This window comes from Pelophylax lessonae (assembly GCF_965119305.1).
Source record: "Pelophylax lessonae genome assembly, chromosome: 1".
NCBI lineage: Eukaryota > Metazoa > Chordata > Amphibia > Anura > Ranidae > Pelophylax > Pelophylax lessonae.
This window is the reverse complement of record NC_138768.1, coordinates 29712549-29734348: the sequence shown is the minus strand read 5'-3', so window position 1 is coordinate 29734348 and position 21800 is coordinate 29712549. Positions and strand designations below refer to the sequence as shown.

Sequence of the window (21800 nt, the reverse complement as noted above, 5' to 3'; positions counted from 1 at the left end):
AGTATCTGCTCCTCACCTCCAGTGTTGGTGAGTACCGTCACACATGCACTTTAAAGGGAAATGGAAGCAATGGATAAGGAGATACAGTAACATTTTGCAACACACTTCTATTGAATCCCCAATGTTATTTTACACAAGTAAACTTTTTTTTTTTTCATTTCCTTTTAGAAGCTGGAGTCTCTCTGTGTGGACGCATGTTTGCCCGGATACAGAAAAAAGCCTGGATCTTCAGCCCACTCTTGCTGCTATGACTGTGTCCCATGTTCAGAAGGGCAGATATCCAACCAGACAGGTATATTTTATATACAGTTTTTATCTAACAATGTTTTCTAATATCTATCTATATCTATCTATCTATCTATCTATCTATCTATCTATCTATCTATCTATCTATCTATCTATCTATCTATCTATCTATCTATCTATCTATCTATCTATCTATCTATCTATCTATCTATCTATCTATCTATCTATCTATCTATCTATCTATCTATCTATCTATCTATCTATCTATCTATCTATCTATCTATCTATCTATCTATCTATCTATCTATCTATCTATCTATCTATCTATCTATCTATCTATCTATCTATCTATCTATCTATCTATCTATCTATCTATCTATCTATCTATCTATCTATCTATCTATCTGTCTATCTATCTATCTATCTATCTATCTGTCTGTCTATCTGTCTGTCTGTCTGTCTGTCTGTCTGTCTGTCTATCTATCTGTCTGTCTGTCTGTCTGTCTGTCTGTCTGTCTGTCTGTCTGTCTATCTGTCTATCTGTCTATCTATCTATCTATCTATATATATATCACCGCCCCACTATAAGTCGCTGATCGCCACCATTACTTGTGAAAAAAAAATAAAAAATGAATAAATAAATGCAAATATTCCACAGTTTGCAGACACTATACATCTTGTGCACACCAATCAATATATGCTTATTGAGATTATTTTTACCAAAAATACGTTGCAGAAAACATATTGGCCTAAATTTATGAAGACATTTTATTTTTTAAATATTTTAAGTTTTTTTTTTTTCAAAATTGGCAGACTTTTTTTTGTTTATAAAGCAAACAAAAAAAATCACAGTGGTAATCAAATACCACTAAAAGACAGCTCAATTTGTGTGTGTGTGTGTGTGGGGGGGGGGGGACATAAATTATATTTGGGTACAGTGTTGCATGACGGCGCAATTGTGAGTTAAAATACCACAGCGCCGTTTTGCAAAAAATGGCCTGGTCATGAAGGACGGTAAATCTTCCAGAGGTCAGGTGGTTAGAGTGCACATAAACTAAATTTTTTTCAGTATGTTACACATCATGTCTCACTGTGTTCAGTTTTCTTAAGGTTTTCTTACTATTAAGTATCTGCTCCTCAGCTCCAGTGACGATGAATACCCACACATAAACTTCAATGTCCTAGGCCAGGAGTCTTCAAACTATGGCCCTCCGGTTGTTCGGGAACTACAATTACATCTTCCCCAGTCATGTCTGTGAATGTCAGAATTTTACAATGCCTCATGGGATGTGTACTTCTGCAACAGCTGGAGGGCCATAGTTTGAGGATCCCTGTCTTAGTCCATAGGTTTCATTATTAGGTTAGTCCACCTTTTGCAGCTATAACAGCTTCAACTCTTCTGGGAAGGCTGTTCACAAAATTGGGAGCATGAAATTGTCCAAAATATCTTGGTATGCTGACGCCTTAAGAGTTCCTTTCACTGGAACTAAGGGGCCAAATCCAACCCCTGAAAAACACCCCACACCATAATCCCCCTCCAACAAACTTTACACTTGGCATATGGCAGTCAGACAAGTACCGTTCTTTTGGCAACCGCAAAACCCAGACACATTCATCAGATTGCCAGACAGAGAAGCATGATTTTTCACTCAAGAGAACACTGCTCTAGAGTCCAGTGGCTTTATATCACTGCATACGACACTTTGCATTGCACTTGGTGCTTTAAGGCTTGGATGCAGCTGCTCGGCCATGGAAATCCATTTCATGAAGCTCTCTATGCACTGCTAATGGGCTAATATGAAGGCCACATGAAGATTGGAGGTCTGTAGCTATTGACTCTGATGACTTCTTCGCACTGTGCTCTTCAGCATGCTGTAATGTTCTGGTACCTTTGGTACCCTAAATTACACTTTCCACAAGTGTATGCGCCCCACCATTTACTTTTGGAAAGGTGCGCATACACCTTTAAGACTGGAGCTGTCATCACTCAGCGCCGGACTAGATGGCTATTTAAGGCGTCGGTTCTCACTCACATGTGTTCGTTCAAACACCCTTATCTGGATGCTAACCTTGCTTGAAGCTTCCATGCTTGCAAGCTTACTTCGCTGACGGAACCTCGCTGCGCTGATCCCTGTATCCCGCTACTGGATCATCCGCCTCTCCTGAACCACCCTTCGGCTGTATCGCTAATAGTGCTAAGTACCCCGCAGGGGAATTCTCTATAAACTTATACTAAGCTTACACTATCTAGCTCTGCATAGTAGAGACTGTTTATCACATCTGCATAAACTAGATTGCTAGCTCTTGAGACTACTGCTACTTTTCTGCACTGGGTTGATCTCTTTTGTATGTCCACCTGCTATTCTATCATCTGCTATCATACAACATTGCTAAACCTTCCTGCATCCATCTGCTACTGTCTCACCTTCAAGTGTCTATCACCTACCACCTCCACTCAACCTATCCCTCAACCTTCATCATTGTGTTACCACATGCATAAAGTCACTCTAAGAACCAGCTTGCTAATTGTGTGTATTTACTGGCTGAAATAAGACCTTCCACACATGATGAGTCATTGAGGTTGGGAATGGTATCTCAGCATATCTCTTACATGACTGCTGACGTGGAACTATTTCTGCAGCTGAAAATCCACACCATATAAGAACGCAGGAGCGTTACAGATTGAACGAACCTAAAAAATGGATTCAGCAGAAATAGTTCCAGAAATAACCACTCAGGTGACACAATTAAAACAGCAAGTATCTGCGTTAATACACGCACTTGCTGAATTAAAAGAAGACAATCAGGCTCTGTCGCAGCAGGTAATTAGACTGACACAACTTACCTCTGCTCAGTCCCCTGAACCCAAGATAAATCCCCCTTTGGTATTTACAGGCGATCGCAAAAAATTTTGCGAATTTAAAAACGCATGTGAGTTACTTTTTTTGCTAAAACCTCGTACCTACCTTACTGATCACATTAAGGTTTGTACTATTATTTCTTACCTATCAAACGATCCTCGAGCCTGGGCAGATTCTCTTTTTGAGAAAAACGACCAGCTTCTCAACTCCTATGCCTTGTTCCTGGCAGAGCTCACTAGCCTATATGATGACCCCAATAGGCAGAGTACTGCTGATCTTCAGTTAAGATCCTTGAAACAAGGAAGGAGGCCTGTGGAAGACTTTGTCGCAGAGTTCAAGAGATGGACCCTTGATTCAGAATGGAATGATGCATCTCTGAAAACCCAATTTAGGCTTGGCCTATCAGAAGCCGTTAAGGACGAGCTCGCCCGAGCGGATCTGCCAAAAACCCTGGATGCATTAATACAACTCCGTATTACCATAGATAGAAGACTACGAGAAAGAAAGGCTGAAAAGATGGGAATGCCATTATCCGTTTCCTCTCAGAGTCTGGCCGTTCCTATGGAGGTAGGAACCATACGCCCACCGCTATCAACTATGGAAAAAGCCAAAAGACGAAATGAAAATCTCTGCTTGTACTGTGCATCCCCGGATCACAAGATAAACGTCTGTCCCCTAGTCAACAAAAAGAAGGGTGAGTGTTCACATGTCTCTCTAGGAGGATTGACAACTTCATTCACTAACCCCTACATTTCTGTTTTTTTGACATTACAGTGGGACCAGAACAGGATTACTACTAAAGCCATGATTGACACAGGATCTTGTGGAAATTATATGGATATATGTTTTGCTGCTTTAAATAAAATTCCTATTATTTCTAAACTCAAACCTGTCTCAGTAAGTCTCATTACCAGTGTTCCGTTATCCTCTGGTCCGATCACAGATCAGACACAAGCACTTCTAGTCACTATTAACGAGTCTCATAGGGAGACTTTTACCTTCGATTTAATACCATCACCCCACTTTCCCATTGTGTTGGGACTTCCCTGGTTGCACACACACCAACCAACCATAGATTGGAAGAAACGGTCCTTGACCTTCCCTTCTTGTTATTGCGAGGAAACGTGTAACCTCCCGTTTTCCGGGAAGATTCTGTCTGTGGTGACAGATGAGATTGCACCACTATGTTATCAGGATCTTTCTGAGGTTTTTCTTGAGAAAAATGCTCAAGCATTACCTCCTCATCGAGACTATGATTGTAGCATTGATCTACTCCCAAATAGCAAATTGCCGTTCGGTCATGTTTATCCTCTTTCACAGGATGAACTTGCCCATCTCAAAACCTATTTGGATGAGAACTTGGAAAAAGGTTTTATTAGACCTTCCACTTCTTCCACAGCAGCAGGACTCTTTTTTGTTCGCAATAAAGATTCAAGTCTCAGACCTATCATCGACTACAGGAAATTGAATGCTATCACAATAAAAGATCGCTATCCTCTACCGCTTATCCCTGAGCTCATTGAGCAGGTGCGTGGAGCTACCTATTTTTCAAAATTAGACCTGAAAGGAGCATACAATCTCATTCGAATCCGTGATGGACACGAGTGGAAGACTGCGTTCAGAACTAGATACGGATTGTTCGAATATCTTGTGATGCCATTCGGCCTATGCAATGCCCCTGCAGTTTTCCAATGATTTATAAACGATATTTTTAAAGACTTACTAGATGTCTGTGTTGTGGTATATCTGGACGATATACTTATATATTCACGGACCCTGTCTGAACACATAAGACATGTAAGACTTGTATTATCGAGATTGCTTGCACATAATCTTTATGTGAAGCTGAAGAAATGCTTGTTCCATAAAGATGAGGTACTCTTTCTAGGCTACATCATATCCAAAACAGGAATCGAGATGGACATGAGTAAAATATCCTGCATTCAGGATTGGCCTACACCAACTACACGCAAGGCGCTACAGCGATTCCTGGGATTTTCAAATTTCTACAGGAAGTTCATAAAAAACTTTTCTGCTATTGTGAGACCCCTCACACAGCTCACTAGCATAAAAATACCATTTAAATGGTCAGAAGAAGCAAATAAGGCTTTCCACTTGTTAAAGACAAGGTTTACTTCCGCTCCCATATTACGCCATCCAGACCCATCCCTCCAATACATTCTGGAGGTAGATGCGTCAAACCTGGCTGTAGGAGCAATACTCTACCAACGACCTACCCACACTTCACCACTTCATCCAGTCGCTTTTTTTTCTAAATCCCTGAGCAGTCCCGAGATAAATTACCCCGTGGGTGAAAAGGAACTGCTTGCTATAAAATTGGCTCTGGAGAATTGGCGACATTTACTCGAAGGCACCCAACTACCAATAATTATATACACGGACCATAAAAACCTCCAATATCTTCAGACTAGCAAAACTCTCTCGCATCGACAGGTACGATGGTCACTATTCTTTCTAAGGTTTAACTTCCTAGTGACCTACACACCTGCAGATAAGAACAAAAAGGCGGATGCACTATCACGACTAACTGAAGAAAACTACTTTGAAATCCCTTCCGTTCCTATAATACCTCACAAACGCATTATTGGAGTTGTCCGTTCCTTAAAGGAAGAGGTTCTGCATGGTATAAGTTTGGATTCACCCCCACCACAACTAAATACTGATGCAGAAGGCTTCCTCTACTACAACGACAAACTTTACATACCACCTACCCTACGCACCAAGATCTTGGAATTATCGCATGATGTGCCTATGGCAGGACATATGGGTATGACAAAGACTTTCAATTTAATTTCTCGACAATTCTGGTGGCCTGACATGAAAACAACTATACAAAAATTAGTCTCTTCATGCAATGTCTGTGCCAGGTCCAAAATTGACACTACGAGACCATCCGGTCTACTATGCAGTCTACCAATACCCCAAACTCCATGGGAGGTTTTGTCATTGGACTTCATCGTAGAATTGCCTCCTTCCAAAGGATTTAATACCATCTTGGTGTCAGTGGACCATCTGACAAAGATGGCACATTTCATTGCTATTCGCAGACTATCTTCGTCCAAACAAACGGCAGAACTCCTGATGAAACATGTCTTCAGATTACATGGTATCCCAAAAACTCTTCTGTCTGACCGTGGATCCCAATTTATTTCTAAATTCTGGCAAGAACTATGTCACATACTACAGATTGAGCGGAAGCTCACTTCTCCTTACCATCCGCAGACCAACGGACAGACTGAAAGAGTCAACCAATGCATCGAGCAGTATTTACGTTGTTACACTTCTTACCAACAGGATGATTGGTTGGATCTTCTCCCCCTGGCAGAATTTGCCTACAACAACGCAACTCACAGTACAACCAAGCAGAGTCCGTTCTACTTGAACTATGGGTTCCATCCCTCTATTCTCCCTCCACGCATCCTTCCTTCAAATAACCCAGTAGCCTCAGACTATCTTACCCAAATAAAGGATTCTCTGGGTTTACTAAATACTACCATTGCACACGCTCACAGTCAACAAAAGAAGTACTATGATCTTCGTAGAAGACCTTCTCCACAGTATACTATCGGGGACCTCGTTTGGCTCTCAACAAAAAACTTGAGACTGAAGATCCCTAGCAAAAAGCTTGGACCTCTGTTCTTGGGACCTTTTCCAATCAAGAAACTTATTGGAAAAGCTGCAGTGCAGCTTACATTGCCAATGGACCTAAAAATCCATCCCATTTTCCATGTGTCGCTACTGAAACCCCATGTTCCGGACCAAGGAATAAGGCCTAATATTCCACCTCCCCCTCCTGTACAAGTTGAAGGTGGAGAAGAATACGAGATAAAAGAGATTCTGGATTCTCGTATCTACAGAAGAAGACTTCAGTACTTGGTTAGATGGAAGAACTATGGGCCCCAAGACGACACCTGGCTAAACACCTCTGACATACATGCCCCTAGATTAATCTGCAATTTTCATGCGAGATACCCAGACAAACCAGCTCCAGAGGCCTTCAGGAGCAGGCCTTAAGGGGGGGGTATTGTAATGTTCCGGTACCTTTGGTACCCTAAATTACACTTTCCACAAGTGTATGCGCCCCACCATTTACTTTTGGAAAGGTGCGCATACACCTTTAAGACTGGAGCTGTCATCACTCAGCGCCGGACTAGATGGCTATTTAAGGCGTCGGTTCTCACTCACATGTGTTCGTTCAAACACCCTTATCTGGATGCTAACCTTGCTTGAAGCTTCCATGCTTGCAAGCTTACTTCGCTGACGGAACCTCGCTGCGCTGATCCCTGTATCCCGCTACTGGATCATCCGCCTCTCCTGAACCACCCTTCGGCTGTATCGCTAATAGTGCTAAGTACCCCGCAGGGGAATTCTCTATAAACTTATACTAAGCTTACACTATCTAGCTCTGCATAGTAGAGACTGTTTATCACATCTGCATAAACTAGATTGCTAGCTCTTGAGACTACTGCTACTTTTCTGCACTGGGTTGATCTCTTTTGTATGTCCACCTGCTATTCTATCATCTGCTATCATACAACATTGCTAAACCTTCCTGCATCCATCTGCTACTGTCTCACCTTCAAGTGTCTATCACCTACCACCTCCACTCAACCTATCCCTCAACCTTCATCATTGTGTTACCACATGCATAAAGTCACTCTAAGAACCAGCTTGCTAATTGTGTGTATTTACTGGCTGAAATAAGACCTTCCACACATGATGAGTCATTGAGGTTGGGAATGGTATCTCAGCATATCTCTTACATGACTGCTGACGTGGAACTATTTCTGCAGCTGAAAATCCACACCATATAAAAACGCAGGAGCGTTACACATGCGCTGAACCTGTTCTATCATTTTACGTGGCGTACCACTTCACGGCTGAGTTGCTGTTGTTCTCATTTGCTTCCATTTTGATATAATATCACAAACAGTTGACTGTGGAATATTTAGTAGCAATTAAACGTCATCGATGGACTTATTTCACAGGTGGCAACCTATCACTGAAACACACTTGAATTCACTGAGCTATTGAGAGTGACCCATTCTTTCACAAATGTTTGTAGAAGCAGTCTGTATGCCTAGGTGTTTGATTTTATACACCTGTGGCCATCGAGGTGATTGAAACACCTGAATCCAAAGATTTGGAGGGGTGTTCCAATACTTTTGGCAATATCATGCATATAACTAGGGATAGGCACACGGTTCGCCCGGAGCATGCGTTCGGGCCAAATATTGGCTGTTCGTTCATTCAACAAACACCTGAATTATATGGGCATTCAAACGTTTGGCCCAAGTAATGACCACAATGCACTGAGCCACCGCACAGTACATAGGAAGCCCTGATTGGCTGCAGTATAGCTTAGTGCGTTACTACACGATAAGCGCAGAATATTTCTGTGCGCTACTGCACGTTTAATGCAGTATATTTCAGTGTGTTATTTTCCATTTAACACAGAATATTTCAGTGTGTTAGTGCACATTTATTGCAGTACATTTCTGTGTGTTACTGCACATTTAACGCTGTATATTTCAGTGCATTCCTGCATATTTAACGCAGTATACTTCAGTGCTTTAGTGTATGCTTAACATAGTATACAGCAATTCAGTGTGTTATGTGCCATTTAACGCAGTATATTATTATAGTGCACATTTAATGCTGTATATTTCTGTGCATTAATGCACCTTTTATGCAGTATATTTCTGTGAGTTACTGCACATTTACCACAGTATATTTTAGTGAATGACATGCCATTGAATGCAGTATGTTTAAGTGCATTAGTGCACGTTTATCGCAATATATTTTTGTGTTTAACGCAGTATATTTCTGTGTGTTACTGCACATTTAAAACAGTATATTTAGTGCATTACTGCACGTTTAATGCAGTAGATTTCTGTACATAATGCACGTTTAACGCAGTATATTTCAATGCATTACTGCACGTTTAACACAGTATATTTTAGTGCATTATGTGCCGTTTAATGCAGTAAATTTCAGTGTGTTAGTGCACGTTTAACTTTGTATATTTCTGTGCGGTACCGGACGTTTTATGCAGTATATTTCAGTGCGTTATTGCATGTTTAATGCAGTATATTTCAGTGTGTTGCATGTAATTTAATGCAGTATATTTCAGTGCGTTATTGCACGTTTAACACAGTATATTTCAGTGCACATTTACACGGTATATTTCTGTGTGTTGCTGCACATTTTACATACTAGATTTCAGTGGGTTACTGCATATTTACCGCAGTATATTTCAGTGCGTTAAGTGATACATTTCAGTGGGTTAGTGCATGTTTAATGCAATACATTTCTGTAGGTTACTGCTTGTTGTACGCAGTATATTTTTATGTGCGTTACTGCACATTTAACGTAGTATATTTCAATGCATTATGTGTAATTTAATGCAATATTTTATGTGTGTTAGCGCACGTTTAACGCAGTATATTTTTTTGTGCGTTACTGCATGTTGAAAACAGTGTATTTCTGTGCGTTACTGAACGTTTAATGCAGTATATTTCAGTGTGTTACTGCAGGTTTAATGCGGTATACTTCAATACGCTACTGCAAATTGAATGCAGTATATTCCAGTGCATCTTGTGTCATTTAATGCAAACTATTTCAGTGTGTTAGTGCAGTTTTAATGCAGTATATTTTTGTGTGCATTACTGCATGTTCAAAACAGTATATTTTTGTGCGTTACTGATTGTTTAATGCAGTATATTTTGGTGTGTTACTGCAGGTCTAATGCAGTACACTTCAATACGCTACTGCACGTTTAACACAGTATATTTCAGTGTGTTAGTGCAAGTTTAATGTAGTATATTTTAGTGCCCTATGTGACGTTTAATGCAGTATATTTCTGTATGTTACTGCACATTTAATGTAGTACATTTCTAAACATTACTGCACGTTTAACATAGTATATTTCAGTGCACCTTTAACACAGTATATTTTTGTGTGTTGCTGCACATTTTATGCAGTATATTTCAGTGTGTTACTGCAGTTAAATGCAGTATATTTCAGTGTGTTACATGTCGTTTAATGCAGTATATTTCAGCACATTAGCGGCCGTGTAATGCAGTATATTTCTGTACGTTGCTGTGCTTTTAACACAGTATATTTTTGTGTGTTACCGACATTTAACACAGTATGTTTCAGTTTGTTACAGGCCGATTAATGCAGTATATTTCAGCACATTAGTGCATATTTAATGCAGTATATTTCTGTTCAATACTGCACGTTTTATGCAGTATATTTCTGTGCGTTAGTGCATGTTTAACGCAGTATATTTCAGTGTGTTAAATGCCGTTTAACCCAGTATATTTTAGTGCGTTGGTGCACGTTTAACACAGTATATTTCAGTGTGTTACGTGCCGTTTATTGCAGTATATTTCAGTGCATTAGTGCAAGTTTGATGCAGTAAATTTCTGTGGGTTACTGAATGTTTTACACAGTATGTTTCAGTGTGCTACTGCATGTTTAACACAGTATATTTCAGTGCATTACTGCACATTTAATGCAGTATATTTCAATGTGTTATGTGCCATTTAATGCAGCATTTTTCAGTGCATTACTGTACGTTTTATGCATCATATTTCAGTGCACTACTGCATGTTTAACACAGTATATTTCTTTGAGAGAGAATAGCCACTGAATTGTTCAGTGGCTGGGAAGTATGGCTGGACAATATGTAAGAAGTTTGGCAAAGTTGCAATGTTAATGGGAGAAAAAAAAAAAGATTGTATCTTGAATTAATCATTAGAGTTTAGTTTCTGATAGCAAATAGCTATGAAACTTGTACAGTGCCTTGGTAAGGTTGCAATGTAAAAGGGAGAGATGAGGCAGATTTTATTTTGAAAGAAATATTAGAGTGTATTATTTGAGAGACAATAGCCACATATATTGTTTAGTGGCTGGACAGTATAAAGCAGCATGGTAAGGTTGTAATATAAGAGGGGGAGATTAGCTTTTTTATCTTGAAATAAACATTATAGAGTATTATTTGAAAGACAATATCCAAAAACATTGTACAGTTACTGGACTATATTTACACAGTTTGGTTAAGCTTCAATATAAAAGGGAGAGACATGGCAGTTTTTTTCAGGGAAATAAAGTGCTGGTTTCTATTTTAGAGACAATAGCCTAAAATATTTTACAGCGGCTGGACAATATGTAAGCAGCTTAGTAAGGCTGCAATGTAGAAGAAGAGGCGAGGCAGGCTTTATCTTAAAATAAACGTTACAGTGTATTTTTCGAGATTACAAAAAATAATTATGCATGTATTTTATAGATTTTTCCTCATGTAGTGTACTAACATTGCTGATATATTGAATAATTAAAACACCAAAGATAAAAACATATAGGACATTATGGGTACAAACAAGTGTCACTTTTATTATTAGATCATAACAAAACCATGAAAAAAGACTGATGTATGTTAGAGTTCTATATTCTTTGATACCTCCATGTATAACCTATCATTCACAAACAATGACCATTGCTGTAATCAGTACAATACTTACATTTGTAACTCAATACATAATATCACTACATGGATCAATGAAGGAAATTCAATAAATTCTCAATGTGTTTCATGAAACAAGGATTCGCTTCTTCATGAGAGCTCAGTATTTGTACATTCATTCAAATACATTATTATTATAAACATCAAGTTGAAAACCAATCATATAGTATGATGCAAAATTTTACATGTATGGGCTTGTATTAGGCTAAAGCCAATATAATAAAATCATTACCACCACTCATATATGCAAAATATAAACTATCTGGATTGGGTCCATGGGAGCTAGATGAAATATTTTTTTCGCCCACTCCCCATTAAATCTGTGAGTATTATAATGATAATCAATGGAATCTGCTAATATCAAGATAATCTATAAACCTAAAGGTTTAGCGACCTTCCCAAACATACAATTTAAATACAAATTAAAGAAAGGGGAGAGATATACAGTTAGGAGGCCTATGCAGAGTCTCCACTTGTTAGTGGACAACTGGGGAGCCTCAGGAGGATATATTTATCCCAGTGTTTCTCAACATTTGCTGCACCCTTCAACCACTTGAGCCCCAGAAGGTTTACCCCCTTCATGACCAGGCCATTTTTTGCGGTATGGCATTGCGTAATTTTAACTGACAATTGTGCTGTCATGCGACTCTCTACACAAATAAAATGTATGTCCTTTTTTTTCCCCACAAATAGAGCTTTCTATTGGTGGTATTTGATCACCTCTGTAGTTTTTATTTTTTTACGCAATAAACAAAAAAGTCTAAAAATTTTGAAAAAATTAAAAAAAAATGTTTTACTTTCCAATAAAAGAAATGTAAAAAAAAAAAAAAAATCAAATTTCTTAATCAGTTTAGGCCAATATGTATTCTGCTATACATAAGCGTATATTGATTGGTTTGTGCAAAAGTTATAGCGTCTACAAACTTTGGGATGTTTTAAATGGAGTTTTTCTTTTTGATTTTTTTTTTACTTGTAATGGCGATCAGTGATTTTTAGCAGGACTGCCACATTGTGGTGGTCAAATCTGACACTAAAGCCCCGTACACACGCACCGATGGTCTTTTGTCCAGTGTTGTTGTGTTGGTTGAAATGTGCTCTAGACTGCACACAAATTTTGTCGGCCAACAACAACCAACTGCAGAAGTGATGTCATGTTCTGGTCTACTTTTCGTGTGTTTTTTCTTCTCTGAGCATGCCCAGTCTTGCTCATCTGATGTTTGTCAGCCGAAATCTGTACTGACTGACGAACAATCGGCCGTTCTGTTGTTGGCCAACAAAAATTTTATAGCATGCACACCAGATTTTGTTTGGCCGAAAAGTCACAGTCGGTTGTCGGAAGCATCATACTAACAAGCCGACAATCGGCCGATCAGACGTTGGCCGAACATTTACAGCCGACAATCGGTACGTGTGTACGGGCCTTAAGTGATACTTTTTGGAGACCAGTGAAACCAATACAGTGATCACTGTGCTAATGACACTGGCCGCTGTTCTGCCTCTCTCGGGAACTATCAGTGGGTCCTGGCGGACATTGGGTCCAGCGGACCCACTGATAGGCTCCCTCTGTGTACAATCACAGCAGGAGCTGATTGCCAGTGGCACTTGCGTGCCACATACTGAGAAGAGTGAAATCATGTACCTGTACATGATTTTGTGCAGGAGAGCCGCCGCAGCACAGTATATATATGTGGGGCAGTCAGCAGGTAGTTCAAATTGTGCAAAATCTTGAGGGACCCCAGTCTAAAATATAGCAAAATGCAAATGTTACTTATCAAGGAGAAACCTGAGGCTGTGATGATGCACTCAACCACTTTGAACAAATAACTACACATCAAAAGCCCCTCTTCATATCAGAGGTCCCCTATCACGCCAGAGTCCCCCCTATGCAACAAAGTCTTCCCTATATGTCAAAGTCCCCATTATATGTCGGAATCCTCCCATCAGATTCCCAACATCCCACCAAGCCTTCTCATCACATTAGAGTCCACCCTCACAGAATCTCTCCAAATCACAGAGCTCCCCAATACACATAACCCTAAATCCCACAGTCCCCCCATTCACATAATAAACAAGCAAAAAATTGGGGGAGCACACCCTGAACATGTATATCTAAAGCCGGTGCAGCTACGGCCCAAGCGACATGTATAGTAAAAAAGAATAGCGCACACATGCAAAAGAAATGACTATCAAATATGGAGACAATCCATAAATAAAAATGGGGATTTAGTCCCACCATATGGCCATATCGTGCTCAAGCCCACCACTACGTCAAAGTACCCCATTATCAGTGGGTCCTACACTATCCATAAAAAAGGATGAATCCAGCCTCTCTAACCCTTGGAGATATGTCAGGGTTATTGGGGGTTGATTAAAATAATAATAGGTAAAAAGAAAAGTTATTTTAAAAGCCATGTATTCATATAATGCATAAGAGATTCTGAATGGCTTCCATCTTGTTTTTAAGGTCAAACAAAGTTCATATGTACTTGTTAAACAAAATGTCTCTTACAGGCTTACAATAGGGTCCTATACTTTCAGCAGACATTTATATTTTCTTTTGTCATAAATAAGCTTATACATTGACATCTCTATCAGATAACAGATGTTAAGGGGATGGTAGTGTCAGTCTGTCTATAAGTATTTAACAATAGACAATGGCTCAGTGTTTTTCAGCATACATTTAAAGATGAACCATATAAGTTTTCATAGATACATTATTATATGTGAGAAGATATTAGCTATAATTATGTCATTATATTATGTAAGGCATATACATATATATTTAGGAACATTATATCACATTTTGGGTTTATATTTTCATAGTAATAATCTTACTTAGAATTCTTTTTCTAATAAGTGTAAAGACATGTGTATCTCGTTACTAATTACCTCATTTCAGAGAAGTTTGTGTGTAGGTCTGGTGTAAGTTTTTATGACACTATAGATCTTCCTATCCTAGTCTGGATGCCTGACAGTTATGTCAGAATCCAAATAAGTAATGGCTTCTCACTAGCCGACAGGTCAATAGGTCATCAGATAACAAATTGTTTTAATTATGTTAAATACAAAATCTAATGAATGTTACGATACTGCCCTCTGGAGGCGAAATACCAGGTGCAGTCTTGAGATAATTTGAGATATTCCAATATAAAAATATTATATTGTGTTAAATAATATGATTATTGAAATGGCATTACTTGCCAAGATGAATGGTGGAAATACAGGTGGACATTTATGTATGTACTGGGAGTCTGGAGAAAGTTTTATGTTGTGTTTTATGATTAATCTTACATATAGAGGAATCATCCTTAATTTTATTAGACCAAGTATGGGGTTAATTATCAAAAGGGGTGTGTCTCTGACCTCACTAGTTTAGGTATAGAATATCCCGACCAATAGGGATAATGTTTCATCCCTCTGGGTTTAACTTATGGTAATTTTTATAGCTCTTTGTTCTTACCATATAAAAGACCAACCCAGATGAGAGGACACACAGACTTTACACTACTGACAACACACCTCACACTTACACCACACACGCTATTACATTTTTCAACAGACTCATGCAGACATACTCCCTGATCCACATCATTCATCTGAAACTTGGAGGAAACTCCTCCCTCACTGGCATCCATCTTAGGACTCTGGTAACACCATCTTAAGTGTGGTAATTATGCCTTGCTGTATTATTTGATTTTATTCAACAATTGTTTATTCTTTCCTTATATGTTTTATATTGCATATTTAAGGGTAATGAGATTACAATCCCAGCCGTATAAGCCATGGTATATTTTTCTCTAAAAAGCTGATTTTTGTTTTTATACATTTTTATTAATATCAGATTCAGTGCATTATTTGCAATTTTAAGTCTTCCGTTTTGCATGGCTTATTCTCATTCCTTCTGCAGTGGAATGACTTTGGGCCGTGTGATTCGCAGACCATTGTAGTCTGTTTATATAGAACATTAATTTATGGCTTATACTATACCTGGGAAGAAATGGTAATCTTGCTTTTGTTTTGGTTTTACTTTCACTTTGTTTTACTTTCATTTTGTTTCAGTTTCACTTTCATTATTGAGCTAAACATCACATTGCATTGATTATTTGAAGTTAGTATTTTTTTTGTAGAGTTATCTTTTTGTGTCACTTCTTGTTTGATCATATATTGTGTTTGCATGTCTTGAGAATAAATATTTTTATATATATTCCACACTGTAGACTGAACTCACTAAGATTGGTATATGCTTTTAAAAAGAAATTAATCAATTAAAAAGAATTCACGACATTGATTTATGGCAATAGGTGAAGACTCTCCTTTTTCACAGATCTTTGCTTATTAACCATAAATAAATACACTGCTATGTTCAGAGCAGTATAAATATTCTGACATAAGTACGAGCGCAAGATATTTATTATTAAATATTCTTACAGATAACACTCCTTGCTGGGAGAGATGTGCTAATGCACTACAAGGGACTCCTCCTATATCCACTTGATGGTGGACAATGATAGAGTACAGGTGTGTGTGGGGGGTGGGGTGCTCAACCTCGGAAGTCTGGTCAGACCGAATACATAATAAACAAGTGAAAAATTGGGGGAGCACACCCTGAACATGTATATCTAAAGCCGGTGTAGCTATGAACCAAGCGCCATGTGTCCCCCATTCACATAGTCCTCTCTTCACATCAAAGCCTTCCAGCAGTGTGGTAGGGGCCGGTAAGTGGAGCAAGTCTAGAAAAGCCAGACTTCCATCCTCTCCTGAATTCTGGGGTGGACATGCATGCTGCCTGCCATGGATTAGCATCACGAGTTTCCATTTTTACCAGCAAGCGAGCCACCAACATGATAGCAACAATGTACAATACACCTATTGCCCTAGAGAATTATTGGTTGCTATGGTGCAATGAGAATACTTGGTTTACTCTCAAATTCCTAGTACTGAAAAAAACAAGTAAATGTATGTATATATGTGGTGTGGGGTGCGCTAAACAACAAAAAAAGTAATGAATATATAACATATATCTATATGTGAACCAAATCAACAAAAGTAAATATATATAACATATATCAATCTGTGAAGCCAATTAATAATGCAAATCAATTGGTGCATAAACATAAAAGTTCATAAGTGTCCATAAATATTGTGCAGGTGAGTAGAATTGTATTCTATCCAAATAATACGTGTATCCACCACCGAATGAAATTCATCCTTACCAAACGGAAATAAATAAGGTGCAACTATAGTTTCTTGTGCTGAAAAATTATCCAATCTCCTTGTGAACAAACACCACGTGTAAATCACCAAGAATTAGCCTCTTACCAGATGGTAATAGGTATGCACTTGTTCAGTGAAACCACCGCCTTGCTTCCTCTTTAAAATCCTGAAGTGGGACGTAGAACCGCTCTACCTTTCTTTCTCCACTAGATGGCAACGAGTACCAGCAAGAAACACAGCCTCATCCTTCTTTACAAGCTCACAAAACCACCGTGTATTAAAGGAAAAAGAAGGACTAATAGTGTACCACACTTAAGATTTACTCAAAAAACAGTTGACAATGCACTTACAACTAGATGTCCCGTACTCAGCACAAACATAGGCACACGAATTCCTGCAAAGGCTTGCGGCCGGCTGCAGCACGGACCGCAAGTTGTGTGTGACGTGTGCGCCTCCCAATCCGACCGGCTTCCTCCCACAGGACCTCCACCGAGACAGGACTCCTGTCTACATCCTGTTCTACATCCCACTTCAGGATTTTAAAGAGGAAGCAAGGCGGTGGTTTCACTGAACAAGTGCATACCTATTACCATCTGGTAAGAGGCTAATTCTTGGTGATTTACACGTGGTGTTTGTTCACAAGGAGATTGGATAATTTTTCAGCACAAGAAACTATAGTTGCACCTTATTTATTTCCGTTTGGTAAGGATGAATTTCATTCGGTGGTGGATACACGTATTATTTGGATAGAATACAATTCTACTCACCTGCACAATATTTATGGACACTTATGAACTTTTATGTTTATGCACCAATTGATTTGCATTATTAATTGGCTTCACAGATTGATATATGTTATATATATTTACTTTTGTTGATTTGGTTCACATATAGATATATGTTATATATTCATTATTTTTTTTGTTGTTTAGCGCACCCCACACCACATATACATTTATCTATATTCAAAAGCACTGAATACCGGGAGCAGCTTCAACACACTATCAGCGCACCCATCCCCCCTTACAAAATGTATGTATAAATTACATCACCAATTCTCCTCTACCAATGACTGTTTAACCACTTCTGGACCGGAAGGATTTGCCCCCTTAATGACCAGGCCATTTTTTGCGATTCGGCACTGCATTATTTTAACGGACAATTGTGCGGTCGTGCAATGCTGTACCTAAATAAAATTTATGTCCTTTTTTTCCCCACAAATAGAGCTTTCTTTTGGTGGTATTTGATCACCTTCAGGCGTGCGACCGACGTAGCCCTACATCGATTCACGCAGGAGGGTCTGCCTGCCGCAGTATATCTGGGGCGGGCGGTCCTGAAGCATTTAATTAATACAAAATTAAAAATGAATCTGTGTTGTATCTATTGCAGATAGTGAGAACTGTATGAATTGTCCAGGAGAAGAATGGCCCAATGAGAAGAAAGATCGGTGTATTCCAAAATCCATTGAATTCCTTTCCTACACTGATGGCATTTCTAAAATATTCCTAACACTTTCTGCATTACTCTGCATTGTGACTGTTTTAATAAAGGGAATTTTTACTTCTTATATGAACACCCCCATCGTCAAAGCTAATAACAGAAATCTGAGTTTTGTTCTCCTTGTCTCCATCTTGTTGAGCTTCCTCTGTGTGTTTTTGTTCATTGGTCAGCCACTGGATATAACCTGTATACTCCGTGTCATGACATTTGGAGTCCTCTTCTCCATAGCCATCTCCTCTCTTCTTGCTAAAACAATCATGGTTTACATCGCTTTCAAATCCACCAAACCTGGCAGCTACTGGAGGAATTGGCTTGGAAGCAAACTGGCCACTTCCATAGTATCAGTGTGTTCATCCATTCAAATAGTAATATGTCTTATTTGGATGTCCTCTTCTCACCCTTTTAAGGAAATGGACACTCACTCTTATCAGGACAGGATCATCATTCAGTGTAATGAAGGGTCAGTTATCGGGTTCTACTCTGTGTTGGGTTTTATGGGGTTTCTGGCAGCTCTAAGCTTTGTTCTGGCTTTCATGGTGAGGACATTACCGGACAGTTTTAATGAAGCCAAATACATCACCTTCAGCATGCTGGTGTTCTGCAGTGTCTGGATTGCCATGATCCCAGCCTATCTCAGCACTAAAGGGAAAAACATGGTGGCTGTGGAGGTATTTGCCATATTGGCCTCAAGTGCTGGACTTCTAAGCTGTATATTTTTTCCAAAATGTTTCATTATCTTATTTAAACCAGAATTGAATACACAATCATGTTTACGCAATAGAAAAAATAGACATGAGTAACTACTCTAAAGTATCTGTTTATAAATGTTTTCACACAAAGAGACACACAGAGTCATATAGTTACATAGTCCAAGTCTAAAGAGATTCAAGTGAAAAATGTTAATCCTAGGTAAAAGTTTTATGAACCTGGTGTGATTTTTTCTTTTTTATTAATACTCAGGTAGTTAGATGGTAATAAAACCTTGGGCTGGAAGTGGATGATGATTTTGTGTTCATCAATCCAAGGGGTTACTACAATCACTCTGGGTTGTGTATTAAAACTCAGATTTAGAAATTGGAGAGTCATACCAAATTGAGTCCAAAATTTAATGTATTCCCAAATGTAATTGGGTACTGATGAATTAATATTTGTGTGTGTTCACGCTGCAACCCATCTTAATTCATTAGTTATGCCTGATTCCCCAGATTATCAACCCTATATTTTGTTTAGACTCGGTAAAGGAGCTGATGTTGGATCCCTGAAATGTGCTATCTTATTTATCCCTTTAATTTTTAAAATAAACCCATTTAGTGTTGCACTTCAACATGCAGATAACGTTTTTTTTTTTTTTTTTAAAGATTTTTTAACAAACCCTCCAATGTCCATCAGTCAAAGTTCTCCTAATGGCGGCCTCTCCTTACAACAGCTGGCTCTGCTATTGCCCAAAACTGAGCCCTAACACCTATTTTACATGGGCTGGACTCTGCTAAAAGGCTTGCTCAACAGGGGATCTGGTCTGCTTAGATCCTGATGATAAGATCAGAACAGGCATTTGACAGGTCTGTGTTCACTCAGTTTATGCAGAGCAGACACAGACACAGCTCATTCTGTTCTATGGGCAGTCGAATGTAAACAAACTGGCTGCTTACTTAAAACCAGCTGCCATCTGATCCGATCTGGCCAGACAGAAGGGAGCTGATCCCCTTTGGTTTGTTTTTGCCTGATCTGATCAGATTGGAGATAGGTGAGTCTAAACCACCAGATGTCATTTTAGATTCACTGCTTCCTAGAGGAGAATGGGGGGTCCAATCAGGTCCACCTGAAAAACAGACAGGCGGACCTGAACAGGCCTCTCGTTTGAAAAAGGCCTATTTTTTTGTTCAAAAAAATTATGTTTCAGAATGTTTATTAAATATTCTCTTTAGCGAAAAACAGAAAAAAATCAAAGGAGCGGGATAGACATATTTTCTCATACAAATGAAATTCTAACAGTGATTGTAGTTTTGAGTGAGATTTGTTAGGTTTCTGTTGGGAAAATCAATGTACTGACAAGATTTTTCATACAAATGTTCGTATCAAAATCTTTTGTATAGCCAGCTTAAGTTTGCTCATGTAGGGAGCATGTTGGGCCTCTGTGGAGAGACCGCTGTTTCAACAAACTTTTATTTTATGTTTCTTTAGCTGATTTATGCTGATGGCTCAGTTTTGCTTTAAGAAAAAACATTTAATATTAAAATAAAGAATGCATATTTCATATTTTTATTGTTATTTTTAGAATTATGAGTGTATAAAATGATTAGAATTTAGAACAGAAAGTACTGTATTCATAAAACTCAACTCCCAAAAAATAAACATGCAATTCACATCTCAGTACAACGCTTTTGGGTGTGCCTTCTGATGATCTCACTTTTGCTTGACTAGTTTCATCATTCGACTTCCTCAAGATACTGAGGAAGTCGAATGTTGAAATTTGTCAGGGGAAGTGACACCAGTAGATTTTTATATGAACATTGGTATTAGTGAGTCGAACACCCCCCAGTTCAGTTCACACCAGAACACCGTCAACAGAGGAAAAGTTTGTTTGAACAAACAAACCCCATTGAAGCCTATGGAACTCGAGCCTAGAAAATCCAATGGCCTCATTTTGAAGGCTTAAATGCAAGTTATAGCCAAAAAAAAGTGTATGGGGGTCCGGGTACTGACCTCGGGAACATGTTACATAGTTACATAGTTTGTGAGGTTGAAAAAAGACATCAGTCCATCCAGTTCAACCTATGATGTGTGTTCGCTGTTAACCATACATTGTATACCCCTGTATGTTGTGGTCTTTAATGTGCCCATCTAATAGTTTTTTGAAACTATCAATGCTCCCTGCTGATACGACTGCTTGTGGAAGAGAATTCCATATCCCCACTGCTCTGACAGTAAAGAAGCCCCTACGTATTTTAAGCTTAAACCGTTTTTCCTCAAGTTTTAGTGAGTGGCCTCGTGTCTTACTGTATTCCCTATTGTAGCAATGAAAAAAAAGTTTTTAAAAATGATCATTTTTGAAGGAGCAGTGATTTACTGATTTTAATTAGGCTTAAAGTGAAACTATAAAAAGGAAAAATTCCTTCAAATATTGTGCCTGGGGGTCCCCTGAATGTGCCTATAAAGTAGTGCATCTCTACAATGTATGTAGCCTGCGCCAGCAAAACTAACATTTTTAAAGCAAAAAATGTCATATACAAATATACATACAAATTTCAAATCAATTCGTCGTACAGGTGCACAAAAATTGGGCCTTGGTTGTTGATGGTGCCTGAACACCGCAACCCCTCGCAGTTACTCCTGCTGGGCACAGGAATGGGACCTGCTGATAAGAATTTCATACAAATTTGAAATTGCATGTACCATACAGGTGCCAAAAATTGGGCCTTTGCTGTTGGTGG

The 21800-nt window shown here is 38.8% G+C and overlaps 1 protein-coding gene across 1 annotated transcript in view; it reads left to right on the top strand.

The window, feature by feature from the left end:
- Positions 1-19169, top strand: part of LOC309567069 (vomeronasal type-2 receptor 26-like) — a gene marked incomplete at both ends in the record, with an annotated part of 29443 nt that extends 10274 nt beyond the window's left edge. Inside the window, 2 exons of the mRNA XM_082272391.1 lie at positions 169-292; positions 18259-19169. Of these exons, the coding sequence (XP_082128517.1) occupies positions 169-292; positions 18259-19169 (1035 nt within the window). The remainder of the gene's footprint in view (positions 1-168; positions 293-18258) is intronic.
- Positions 19170-21800: the final 2631 nt, after the last annotated feature.